At 33.2% G+C, this 14008-nt stretch overlaps 2 protein-coding genes across 2 annotated transcripts; both read left to right on the forward strand.

The window, feature by feature from the left end:
- Positions 1-4325: 4325 nt before the first annotated feature.
- LOC106342483 lies at positions 4326-4601 on the forward strand. Its single transcript, XM_013781431.1, has one exon. It carries the CDS (start codon positions 4472-4474, stop codon positions 4574-4576), a length of 105 nt encoding a protein of 34 aa, XP_013636885.1. The 5' UTR covers positions 4326-4471; the 3' UTR covers positions 4577-4601.
- A 96-nt stretch (positions 4602-4697) lies between these two features.
- LOC106342482 (transcription factor LHW) lies at positions 4698-7942 on the forward strand. Its single transcript, XM_013781430.1, has 7 exons — positions 4698-4851; positions 5169-5460; positions 5730-6683; positions 6765-6866; positions 6946-7074; positions 7373-7498; positions 7577-7942. The coding sequence occupies exons 1-7, from the start codon at positions 4757-4759 to the stop codon at positions 7736-7738; spliced, it is 1860 nt and encodes a 619-aa protein (XP_013636884.1). The 5' UTR covers positions 4698-4756; the 3' UTR covers positions 7739-7942.
- The last annotated feature ends 6066 nt before the right edge of the window (positions 7943-14008 follow it).

The raw sequence follows: 14008 nt of genomic DNA on the forward strand, positions 1-14008 counted from the left end.
ATTTATATATAAATGAGAGAAATCGAAGGATAGAATTTGAAATGAAACAAAGCAAAGCCTCTCAATCTCTCATCATTCTTCATTATTCGTACTCTATTAGACTCCCTACCCTACTCTACCCACGTGTCATTCTTCATCTGTCAAACCCACCAACATCCTCATTTTATAATTGCTATTCATGTCGGTATTTTATCATTTCTCTATTCCCTGTTTTCATAAATGATTACATCTGTGTTCTTTACAAACGAACGTGAAATATCTCGAATTTTTATTTGGGTGCTTGTGTTCACTTGGTAAAACGGAAGATAACGAACTATTTCTACAAAACCAAATATACTACAAGACAAAGAAAACAGTACATAATAATATAAATTTGCAACCAACATATTAACCAAGTTGTAGTAGATAAATGATTTCATTTTTTTGTAAAATAATGATTTCATTTTGTTGCTGTAGGTTAGTGGACAATTCGTCTAAAACATGGAATTATTCCCTATTTCGTACATAAAAGTATCTGAATTTATATAGACATCATAGATAAGTTTAGTATTGAGACTCAAATTCGAGGATAAGTTCGGCTATTTAAAAACAATGGACAAACAAGTGCATATTTTTATGATTGTATTATATGAATACACTTATACTGAAACAACATACTGCTGCAACCGTTAAAAAATTAGGTTTATTAACTATATCTTAAGGATACTATAGAATGCCACTCGGGTATTAATTAGACTACTAGGTTCAGAATAAATATTATATAAATTAGTTTTACGTATTATATATTCTTTTACATATTATTAAATAATACATATATATTGATAATTAAAAACTCAGTAAATATTACGTATATGATTAAATTAGTGCAAATACATAAATAAATTTTATTAATTCAAACAAACACTTTTTCTATTTTATATAATATAAAATTAAGTTTTAATGATATTAACATAGATATATAGTATATTTTTAATATTGATATCTGTTAATAATATTTTATACTCATATTATCTTTTGATCATTTGTATCTTTTGTAACAAAAATTTTGAATCAACGATAACAATTTTTTTTGTGGGATGCTTAATAGTTTTATTCATTTATAATTTCAAAAAAATTATGAAAAGTTTTAAAACTAAATATTAAGTTGTCAATATTTGTTCAAATTTTTTATCAAACGAAAAATCTAAGCAAATTTTGAAAGTAAAATACATATGTATTTTTATATGGTACATAATTTATTTTAAACAATATTAATATATTAATATTTATTAAATGAGACTTCTTATTATATAATTTTGTAATCATTTATATCTTGTTATTACAAAAAATTTAGACCATGAAAAATTCAATGTGAGATTTTTGACAACTTTAGTCATTTATATTCGTTTTTAAAAATTCAAAATATAACATATACAGAAAAATCTAAATTTTCACTATATAGTTGATGTGGCTGTTTAATTTATTTTAATATGTTAAAATTTAAAAAATGATAGAGAATAGACTAATTTTTATCAAATATTTATTATTCAAAATCATTAATTGTCATATATACTTAGCCACATTTGGTAATTCCGTTATTTTTATTTAAGGAAACAATGAAGAACATTAATATTCAATTTATGGTTAGTTTAATAAAAAACTTGTTATATATTTTGATGGACCAACATATTTTTCTAACGATTCTAAAAATGATTGTGGTGATGACACGTGGGTACAAAAAAATGTTATAATCTTTATATAGGGGATTAGTTGATGTGCTTGAAGCTTCTAGGCATTACACGCATATAATATTTTCGGTTAAATTTGAGACATATTGTTCGAATATATTAAAGATGGTCAAAAATCCAACATATTCTTTCCATTTATAGTTAAGAGCTTTTTCTTATAAATTTAGAGATCGATCTAAAATGTTAGTCTGTTTAAAAATTTATATAACTAAAATGTATACTGATTATTTTGTCAAATGAGGCCGTACAAAAAATTATTTATTTTCCACATCAGTCAGTAATAACAGTTTGTAATAATAACTGTTCTAATGATAAAACTTGATTTAATAAGATCAACAAAAATGTTATTAGGTTTATTAGATACAGATTCATTCCAAAAAATCAAATGAGTAACGTATGAACATTAAAAAAAAAAAAAAAACGACGTATGAACATTATTTCCCACAATTTAGTTGTTTAGTGTATATAACTTTCAATAAATTATCCAGTCAATCTATTAAAATGTTGTTAAATAAGTTATGACTGTTTTTAGACAAATGAACATAAATTAAATAGATAATAATTTTCAAACAGTATTGCATTATTGCTATTTTCTAAATTTTATTTTAAAAAAAAACAAAAATAACTGAGAGAATGTAGTTTGGACCTAAATGGTCTTAGGGGTCTTTCTGTGTGTAAAAAGGCACTGTCACTTCTGTGAATATTGTCATCGGTGACGTCATCAAGACAGCAACAGCCACTAGTTCACTCTCAACGGTTTATGAGAAACACCTATAGTTTTGTACCATTCAAGTAAATACAGCTAAGTTAATATTGAAATAGTAGTTTACAAAAAGTCATTTGTGAAACTAGGACTTCTTAAAATTTTAAGCTACTTAGGTATTAATAGTGAAAAGTTCATATTTATGTTACTAATTTAAGTTTTAAAGTTTCTTCATTCAAAATAATGATCTAAAATGTGGTTATCTTTAATCAAAAGAGGGATATGTCCACATTCATTTTGGCCTTTTTGTTTGGTGTACTGCAATTGTTGGTCTTTCACCAAGATGGTATATAACTTGTTGTTTAATAAGAAACATTGACAAAAAAAACGTATAAGAGAAATTAGTTAAAATATATTAAGTTGAATACCAATTTTCAAAAGTACACTCAACAAAAATTTTATTTTAACATTTGGATTTGTGATTTAGAGATTATTTTTAAGATTTAGTATTAGGGGTGTGGTTAGGTTTATAAAATTATATAAATAATTTTTACACATTTATAAATGTTTTAGAATGTTTAATTTAGTCATTTCATAATAAATTTAAAGTATTTCTAAAAATATTTATTATTTAAAGCAAATTTGAAAATTGTATCAAATTTGGAGTAACGTCAGAATTTCACCAACTTATTATACTTTATTTTTTTAATTTAATAATCTAATAATACAAAAAATTTGCTAAAAAAATTTGTCAGCAATTTTCTACTATAGGTTGTGCTAGCTTTCTTTTTCCATTTCAAGATTAGTTAATAAATCAAATAATAAATAATAATATTTTATTAAAATTAATGATTATTTCATTATATTGTAGCTAATGTGTATTTATCCTCGATTTTTTTTTCCGTTTATTTGTTAATAAATTTATAAATAGTATAACTGAATAATAAGTGGCGAATCTGTTCTTTTACTCAAAAATGATTTCGAATATTTGACTTTTGTGGTTGTATCATATTAAATAATCCGTTAAATAATTTTTTTTCAACTCCGTCAAAATTTTTTGAAAGATTCTTGAGCATAATATTTTATTAATTGTATCGAAATTGAGTTAAGATTTTTCAAAAACTTGAGAAATTCATCAAATTTTCCTTTTTAGGGGAATTACAATTTTACAGTAAATTTGAAACATTTTTAAATTTATCCTTCAAAGATAATTAATTTCATAAATGCCTTAAGTTTGTGATGAAAAACCATTAGATTAACATTCCTAATTTTTTTATAAGATAATTTCTAAAAAATCTAAAGACTGCATAGTTGAGATAAGTAGTCAAAATTATATGGGATACCTGCGTAATTTGTCAAGTTCATTGTTGGCCATGTACGGTACTGGGAGAAGCAATAACATAAAAATTCTCTTCGAAATCCTCTTTTATTCTTTAAACCAACCAACCAACCAACTATTATACAAAGTGTACAAAGGTCAAGCCCCGTCCTAAATTCTAAGGTCTTGCCGTTATTAAATAAAATAACGTCTTTTGATTAAAGTTAAAAAGAAAATACGCCTTTTAATTCTCTGAGAGGTACACTTTTTTTCTTTATCTCTTTTTTAAACAAACTTTTAGGATTTACCTTATCAAAAAATAAAAAAAATGAATTAAATAATTCGTCTACCACCATCGGAAAAGGACAAAAGACTTCGAGTCACTACCCCACTCAGTGGCACAATCCTGTAATTACTAACAAAACATTATACCCTTTCTCGAATTCATCGTGCTCTTTGTTTTTCTTAATAACACATTTTCCTCCCATTTTTCAATTTATATTTTTTACCGTCACAGAAGAAGCAATAAAGCAGCAAAAAGAAAAACAACTCCACTGAATTTGTGTTCTTTCACACATCAAAGACTTTAAACCTTCTTTTAATTCTTGAAGCTGAACCAATGGCTGGAATCACTGGAATCCTAAAGCTCGAAGCTTGGAGTATATTGTGAAGAAGAATAAGAATAAGATTTTCTTTTCTTTTATTTTCTTTGTTTACCAGAAAATGGCATGTGGGAGTATGATCGCTAGTAGCTTAGATCCTGAGAGGAAGCAAAGCGGAGGACTTAGAACAAAACAAGCTGGACGAGGATCTTGCCGTGGAAGTTAGTCTCTTTTGTTCATCCCATTTTCAATCGAATGTAATCATGTGTTCTTTCTCTAGATTCGTTTAAAAGTTTCTATTTTTTTATTTATTTATTTACAGTTTTGATTTTTTATTTTCTGGGCAGTTTGAAATTGCAAGTGAATATCGTTCTTTTAAGTTGAGAAACTGAGAGAGAAGGAAGCTATGGGTGTTTTGCTAAGAGAAGCGTTGAGTTCTATTTGCGTTAATAATCAATGGTCTTATGCTGTTTTCTGGAAAATCGGCTGCCAAAACTCAAGGTAAGTTAGTTTACATCTTTCAAAGTTTGGAACTCAGATCTCGAGGACGACCCGGAACTATTTGATTTCTTGGGGTTTTGTGTTTGGTTTGATCTCGCTTGTCTTAAAGAATCTTTTTAGATTTGTTCTTGGTTCTTGTCGAAAACCATATCTTTGTCTTTGTTTTTTTTTATCTGTTTATGAACTGTCCAACAGTTTCAACTTCATGACTTTAGATTTGTTTCTTGTCCTGTTGTGTAATAGTAGTAACTAAATCAATCTTGTCCTTATCTGTTTGGATGTGTTAATTCCTTTTCTTTTTTTTTTTTTGGTTTCAGCTTGTTGATTTGGGAGGAATGCTACAACGAAACCGCGTCGAATGAGAATGTTCAGTTGCTTACAAACAGAATGATGTTGAACAATCGAATCATTCTTGTAGGAGAAGGGTTAGTGGGCCGAGCTGCATTCACTGGACATCATCAATGGCTTCTAGCCAACAGTTTCAACCGCGATGTCCATCCACCTGAGGTTATTAATGAGATGCTTCTCCAATTCTCCGCTGGTATTCAGACCGTTGCAGTCTTTCCAGTTGTTCCTCATGGTGTTGTTCAACTCGGTTCTTCTCTTCCTGTAAGTTTCCGCAGTTTAACATTTCGTTATTCACATGTTTAATTTAATAGTGTTCTTAAAATCGGTCTAGACGGCGCTTAGTCGTCCGACTAGGCAGCAGATCGGGTCTAAGCGAAACGATTTTCCTAAACCGTTTTTTATAAAATAAAAAAAAATCGGTCTAGTCGTCCACCTAAACAATAATCCTCGATAAGGCACAGACGTTGAGTCCTCTCGAGTTTTAGTGTTATTTGCTATTAATGAGATTCTTGATTCTTGTTTATGTTCAGATCATGGAGAATTTGGGGTTTGTGAATGACGTGAAGGGTCTCATCCTGCAGCTCGGATGTGTCCCCGGAGCTCTCTTATCTGAAAACTACACAACATACGAACCTGCTGCTGATTTTATTGGAGTTCCCGTCTCCGGGTTAATGCCATCTCAAGGACACAAGATCCTCCAGTCTTCAGTTTTCGTAGCTGAGACTAGCAAACCACATTTCAACTCTACTGGCTCATCAGATCATCGAAACGATGAACCTTTTAGTTATGTGGATGAACAAAACATAACGGGTTATCTAGCAGCAGAGGAAGCAGCAGTAGTACCTGTGCCACCACCTTCAAATCCCGACGCGTGGCTGAATCAAAACTTCTCTTGTATGTATAATGTGGATGCATCAGAGCAACAAGACTCTGGCTCTAAACGAAGCGACGACTTGTTTGATATGTTGGGTTTGGATGATAATAAGAAGAACAAAGGTGGTTGTGAAAACAACAGTTGGGGCGTTTCAGAGATGAGAAGGGAGTTATCTGACTTTAGGATCATTCAAGATTCTGAGTTTGGTTATGAGCTTTCGGGAGCAGATCATCTGTTAGACGCTGTGGTCTCAGGTGCTTGCTCCTCCACAAAGCAGATCTCAGATGAAACTTCTGAGTCCTGCAAAACCTCTTCGGTTACCACTCCATCTCACAGTAGCCCTCAGGGTTTGTATGAGAAGAAACAAGGGACGCATCATGTGGGGACATCATCGGTTTACGGGTCTCAGATCAGTTCTTGGGTTGAACAAGCTCACAGCTTAAAGCGTGAGGAGAGTCCAAGGATGATGAACAAGAATGAAACTACTAAACCGGCTATTAACCGTAAAAGGCTTAAACCGGGAGAGAACCCAAGACCGAGGCCTAAAGATCGGCAGATGATCCAAGACCGTGTCAAGGAGTTGCGTGAAATCATACCCAACGGTGCAAAAGTAAGTGACACGTCACATACTTAAACAGTCACTTAAGAAAGATACATTACTAACAAATAGTATTGTTTTTTTGTTTAACAGTGTAGCATAGATGCGCTCCTTGAACGTACAATCAAACACATGCTCTTCTTGCAAAACGTCTCTAAGCATGCCGATAAGGTGAAACACACTGGGGAATCCAAGGTGAACACCACGATTAGTCTTATGTCTCTGTCTTCTCTTAAGATTCTTGTTCTGAGATTTCTTCTTGTGTTTATGTAAGATAATGAAAGAGGAAGGTGCGTTTGAAGGAGGAGGAGGAGCAACATGGGCTTTTGAAGTAGGGTCAAAGTCTCTAAGGTGTCCTATTGTAGTAGAGGATCTAAACCCTCCTCGCATTTTCCAAGTTGAGGTAACATTTTCCTCAGTGTTTTAAACCCGAAATGAAGTAACGAACCGGTGGTCCGACCGGGTTAAACCGTGAACTGGGTGTATATCCGGATTGAGTGGATAAAACTGGGTTTATTTGTAATTTATTATCAAAAACAATTATTTTTGCTTTAAAATCATTATAACTATTACAAATAGTTTTTAGTTTCTTTTATATACAGTATTCAATTTTTTGAATTTTCATAACTGACCATGATAAAGGCACTTTCTATGTCTAGTGTTTGCAAGGTGTCTTTACTTTTGGGGTGTGTTTGTGGCAGATGTTATGCGAGCAACGAGGATTCTTTTTGGAAATCGCTGATTGGATCAGGAGCTTAGGCATGACGATCTTGAAGGGTGTTATTGAAACTCGAATTAACAAGATTTGGGCTCGCTTCACTGTGGAGGTATATCATCACTAGTTAAAAGTTTGTTTAGTTTCATAGTGTTGATAGATTCAGAAATGATGTTTTGGACTTTTATAGGCGAGTCGAGATGTGACGAGGATGGAGATATTCATGCAGCTAGTGAATATTTTGGAGCAGACGATGAAGAGTGGAGGAATCTCTGAGACTATGTTGGATGGTATCAAAGCTACAATCCCATTTACCAACACCTTACCGGTTACTGGTGGCTGTTCAATGTAACACAATCATTGACCGTACCGGTGTTAAATCGGGTTTGGTTAAGCCGAATTAAAGTCGGTCTGAAAACAGAGCTGGTTATTTTGTACATTTGCTTTTTTTCCCCGATCTCTTGGGACTTTTGCAAATTTTATTTTCTGTATTGAATCTCATCTGTGTGGAATTTTTTTTTTTAACTTTTAATCATCTGGAGTATGATTTAATGAATTAATCATGTTTTGGGAAGTAAATTTTAGTTAATTTTCTAGTAAATAGCATCTACCAATAGTTAGCTACACTTTTGCAGTTACCGGTATAAGTCGTCGAACGATTTCACAAATTTCAAGACCGGAAAAAGAACCGGTCCATCAACAGCTTTATAAGTACACAAGCTCACATGTAGTTTCTAACCTTTTATCCTACTTTGATTAATAACTAGTATATTATTAGCTTGATATTAAAAAAACAGTGGCTCTACTTTCAATGAAATTCAGTCTTTATAAACACAATGTGAGGTTGGGAGAAAAAGCTAATATTGGTAGTTACAATACTTTAATTAGCAGCCTTATAATTAAAGTACTTGGTGTTTCACTAATATGTGATGGATGTCTTACTCCATTCCTAATTTACATTCTCCAAAATCTTTCGAGTTCATACGCATTTGTGGATCATACGTGGTTTATTGAACCTCAAGACCGTTTTTCACTAATCTGTGATGGATGTCTTAATCCATTCCTAATTTTACATTTTTAAATATATTATTGAGTACATACACATTTGTGGATCAAAATTAGTCTAATTAAGCTCAAATACAATTGAAACTGTGTTTCTTTATTACAATATGTTTTTGCTTTCTGCTTTTACCCTTTTAAGGTACCTAAAGTTTGCTGCAAAAGGTGCATGAACTATTTTGCTCTTGCTTTTAGCCTTCTCTCCACTCAACAGATTATTGATGGGATAATCGACAGGACATTATGATTCACAAATTTTCATTATATTTTTTGAGCCCTTCAATTTCTTTCTCACTTTTGAAATATGCTCCCAATACTTTATCAACAGACATGCTAGCTAGAGATATATAATCTTTAAAATAGGTAGACCCTTTTCAGTTGTAAACATAACCATCAATTGAATAAAATAGCAACAAAGTTAAAAACACTGTAAATTTATCTCGCGCATATTTTAAAAATGAATTCATGTACATTGTTTAATTGGTAAAATCATAGATACTTAAATGTTAACTTAAAAAGGCCTCTTTATCTAGTGACAAAAAAAAACATATATCGTGTTTGAGATATCGAATACTAGACAATATTTTTGGACTCGCATGCATGTTGTGTTCAATACCTTTTTAATAATTTATGAATACCTTCTAAAACATCTTCATAATTACTTTTGTTGAAAGAAAACTAGTGATCTATAAGTAACTGAAGGATATGTCTTAAAGTTGCAGGCCATTTAGAACACCTAAAATGAATATAGTAGATGTGAACAACATAGTAGTTCTACAACTATGGTTTGGTTATGACGTCGATCATATAAGTGCATTTCTATTTTCTGGAGGCTTATTGAAAGAATGACCTGGTAAACCTTTTTAGTATACGTACATCCTCCAAGTAAAGAGGACAAAAAACAAGAAATAAAATAATTAATTGTTGTAGAGAGTAAGGGCCAAGTAACAGCCGAGGCCCAACTCACAGTTGATGTTATAAGGCCCAGAAGGACATATGCTGAGGTAGGTTGTGACTTGTCCTCAACGGTATGAGACTAACGACAAAACAGAGGAGGTAGCTGGACGTACGGTAAAGCAAGGCACGCTCCTGCCTGATCGTTTTGAGATACTATTGTCATGGTGTGAGGTGTAAAGAGGAGTGAGACAGCTGTGTAAATAAGGTTAATAGAGATCTAGATTGTTCCTAAGATCTCTATATAAGGAAGAGACCTCACATTGTATTAGGTTAACGTTTTGGAGATAATAAAAGATAAAAGTTCTTTACTTTCTTGCTGTCTTTCACAATTGTAATCTTTAGGGTTAGTTGACAAGTCTCAACATTTTTCTTTGTATTAAACGTTTTTCGAACAAGGGATGAAACCACAAAAGTAATTAGTCGAGAGCGAAGGGATCATGGAGAAAACGAAAAACGTTCTAGTGTGGCATCGGAGTCACTCGCCCTAGAAAGTGTTGGACAATGTCTTCACTTTATTCATTGTGAAGGTGCATATGTTCATCACTATTTTAGAAATGGTGATTCATTAATTATCAAGTTTAGTTTGATCAGTAAATACAATAAGAATTGAATATTTAAGCGTGTAAGGCTAAAGTAATTTTAAGAAAGAACTAGCAAAAGATTCTTAACACGTGAGAGAACCCTAAATATGGAATAATAACTTTTCTTAAGCAATCTCAGTCAACATGGTTTTCTAATTTGTTGGAATACGCCAAGAAAGTTGGAGCCAGTTCATAACACACTGTAAACGGTACAAGTTCTAACTTACTATAAGAGATCAAATTTGCGATGCTTTAGTAGAAAACTTATGATTGTCAGTAAACAAGTCTTCAGGGGTATCCAAAGATTAACGCACCAAACACAAGATGGGATCCACGGGCGAGTGGATAGGTTAAAGATTTATTGTTTGTGGGCAGTCGAGGTACAACTAGTATCGGAGTGGGTTGTTGTGCTGGCTTAAACCAGGAGGCGGTCCTAGTGCATATTTATGATTTTCGCCCTGTAAACGGGGATGGGGATGATTGTAACATCCTAATTTTTGATAATTGTGGTGCATTAAAAGTCTAAAAGAACTAATTTGACTATATATATATCATCAAATTATATTTATATTTTCGACAATTTATCTAGAAAGAATTCAATGGTTAAATATGCTTCAAATGGAGTAATAAAATAATAAATAACATGTGGGAAGTGATTTATGATATCACGTGAGTGAGACCAAACAAACAATAAAATCATATAGTAATTACATTAATTATTAGTAAACAAATTTTTTGAACTTCCAAACTTAGCTCAACGCTGTCACATAGGATGAAACTCATGTACCTAGTGAGCAGATATGAAAACCTATTAACCGGATGCGGCGTTACATCAAATCACCCGATTATATCCACCGTTAAAATTGCACTCAGAAAGTTTTTATTTGGTCATTGAGATGCAACTCAACTGTAGGAAAAAACATTAAAAATAAATTTAGAATTATAGTGTCTGATTTTAGGGCAAAACTCATCAAGACTCTACTTCTCAAAGAGGAAGAAAAATGATACTACACAAAGTGGAGTTTGATTCCTTCTTAGTGAGTGCGGTGACTCAGCGCTTGCATTTTCCTCGTCATCCTATTGCGCCACTTCCTACAATCATGAAACCAAGTTAAAGTCCATGACATTTTGCTGTTAAGTAAATGAATTATTTTGTTATCTTTTATAAACGATTCTTGATATGTTATAAAGGATAAAATCTCCAGTCTTTGTTTGACATTAAAAAAAAAATTAAGTATAAAGATTTATTTATTTTTTGCTTAACTTTGGTGCAAAGATTAGTTGATAAAAAGTACTATAAAGATTTTTTTTATTCATGAATTAACGAAAGGTGGTTTAATAAGATCTAGGGCATAAATTGCGTCCTCTTCTTAGGTTTTGGGAACAACTTGTGGTTCTGTATCCCATTATCAAATATCAAATCGATTTGTCAAGAAGTTGGGTATAAGTTCAATTTTAGAAGGTTGCTAGCTGGTACCTTTTGATTTTACTCGAAGATAACTCATCTACTTTTAGTACATAGTATCATTGTCCTTGTATTAAGATATTTAGTGGCCCTCCTCCCTGCGACTTTTTCTCTTTCTTGTATAGCAATGAATTTGATAAGAAGAAAGTTAGTGAGGCTTGTTTCACTAAGCTATAGTCCAAATTTTAAGATATTAAGATTCCTCGATTGATTTTTCAAAAGGTTGATCTTACTTTTTTCTAATTTTTGGTACAGAGTAGAGGCTGCAACAAGTTGTGCTAACCCAGTGAGGCAAATGAAACCTGAAATATGTTAGAGCATCCCCGTTAGTGAACTTCCTCTTGGGGTTCATAGGAATTTTTTAATATATTTTTGGTGGGATCATGAATAGTAATGAACATGTATCTATTTTGCTCTTCTATTGGTGAACCTGAAAATTGGGTTCTTAGGAATAAAAAAAAATATTTTTAGTATTTTTTAAAAGTTTTTATTCAATACAAAGAGAATTTATGAACATACAAATATTATTCATCTAGATAACCAAACTTTTGCCATATATTTTCAGTTAAATCAGCTTTCAAACGATCATGTATCTGTTGATCCCAAATTTGATTGTGAATGGGAAGCATGTTACTGATATAGGATGGGGTGTCCATAGAGTACGAGAAATCAACCTGGGAACTTCTGCTTGACTCTCCTGCTACGAAGTCAGATGTATCATACTGAGTTTATCCGTCTCGTTCGTTCTCTACTATCATATTGTGCAGTATGACACAAGTTCTCATAATCCTTCCTATCTTTTTCTTGTCCCATAGTCGAGCTGGGTTTTTAACTATTGCAAACCTCGATTGCAATACTCCAAAAGCACGTTCAGACATCTTTTCTGACGGATTCTTGATGTTCAGCAAATAGCTATGCTTTAGGACCTTGAAGAACTGGGATGGATTGGATAAATGTTGACTATTTCAGATAGATTCCGTCGGTAAGGTAGTACGGGATACGATAATTGTGGCCGTTGACCTTGAATTTAACATTAGGAGCTCGACCTTGTAAAATGTCATAAAAAACTGGTGACTGATCAAGAACATTAATATCGTTAAGGGTACCTGGTAATCCGAAAAATGCGTGCTATATCCAAAGATCATGTGATGCCACAGCCTCTAAGACAATTGTCGGCTTTGCTGAACCACGTGTGTCCTGCCCTCTCCAAGCCGTTGGGCAGTTTTTCCCCTCCCAATGCATACAGTCGATGCTGCCTATCATCCCTGGAAACCCGCGTACCTCTCCAACATCGAGTAATCGTTGAAGATCTTCCCGTGTAGGTCTTCTTATATACTCATCTCCAAACAATTGTATTATCCCATTAGTGAAATTTTCCAAACATAAAAGTGCAGTACTTTCACCAAGTCGGAGATATTCGTTATACGCATCTCCCGATTGACCATATGGCATCATACGTATAGCTGCTGTACACTTTTGAATTACAGATAGCCCGTACCTTCCGTGAGCATTTCTTTTTTGCTCAAAGTATGGAACTTCATTACTTAGGCGATCGATAATGCGAAGGAACAATGGCTTGTTCATTCGAAAATGCCGCCTAAACATTTCTGGTGGATATGTAGGATGTTCACTGAAATAGTCGTTTCATAGCTGATTGTGTCCTTGTTCCCGATCTCTTTCCATATAAGCTCGTCTCTTCGGCTTGTTGGCATGAACATCAACAATTGAGTCGATGAAAGTATCAACTTGTTGGTTGAACATTTCTTCAAAAGCTTCATTTAACATTTCATCTACTTCATCACTTGATAAGGAAGACATTGTTTTTTTTTTTTTTGTAAATTTGGTTAAGTGTTTTGGAAAGAAAGGTAGAGCTAGAACATCAAATTATAGAAGAAGTAGAGAGACAAATAAAGAGAGACATATAAAGAGAGACATATAAAGAGAGAAGATGTTACATAATTGGGAAATAAAGAGAGACTTTGTAATACACCGTCTTAAAAAAAAAAAAAAAAACCCTAATTTCGGTTTTATGGAATTTCTCGGGGAAGCCGAAGGTTTGGGAAATTATTATCCTCAAGGTTAAGGTTATTCTGGAGTCTATTAAAAATATTGATCTCATCAGAACGGGAGCGGAAGAATATTCAGGATTGATCGCGGGACGAAAATTCACCAGAAGGACCGAAATCGCGCAAATCGACCGAGAAGCTCGAGGTGACTTGATCTAAAGGATCAGGACGTGGTCTCAACCATTAAACCTTCTGAGTGTCAACACAAGAAGGAGGTGTAGACGTGCATGAAGCAGTTCCATGCAGCTTGACACACAGAAGCACGAGGTGTCGCAGTACCTGCGATCTGCGCATGCGAACCGACATGCAGAGGCCCGTGTGTCGCGATGCATGAACACCAGACATGCTGAAGGGCAAGTGGACGTGAAAGTGTCTTAAGGCATGGCCAGGAGGCATGCAACAGGGCATGTGGACGCCCATGTGTCGCCACGCATGCGACCGGAAGCATGCAGGACGACACACATGCGATCGGGTGGCTCATTCTTATTGGCTGG

The sequence above is a fragment of the Brassica oleracea genome, chromosome C4, assembly GCF_000695525.1.
Source record: "Brassica oleracea var. oleracea cultivar TO1000 chromosome C4, BOL, whole genome shotgun sequence".
NCBI classification, from domain to species: domain Eukaryota; kingdom Viridiplantae; phylum Streptophyta; class Magnoliopsida; order Brassicales; family Brassicaceae; genus Brassica; species Brassica oleracea.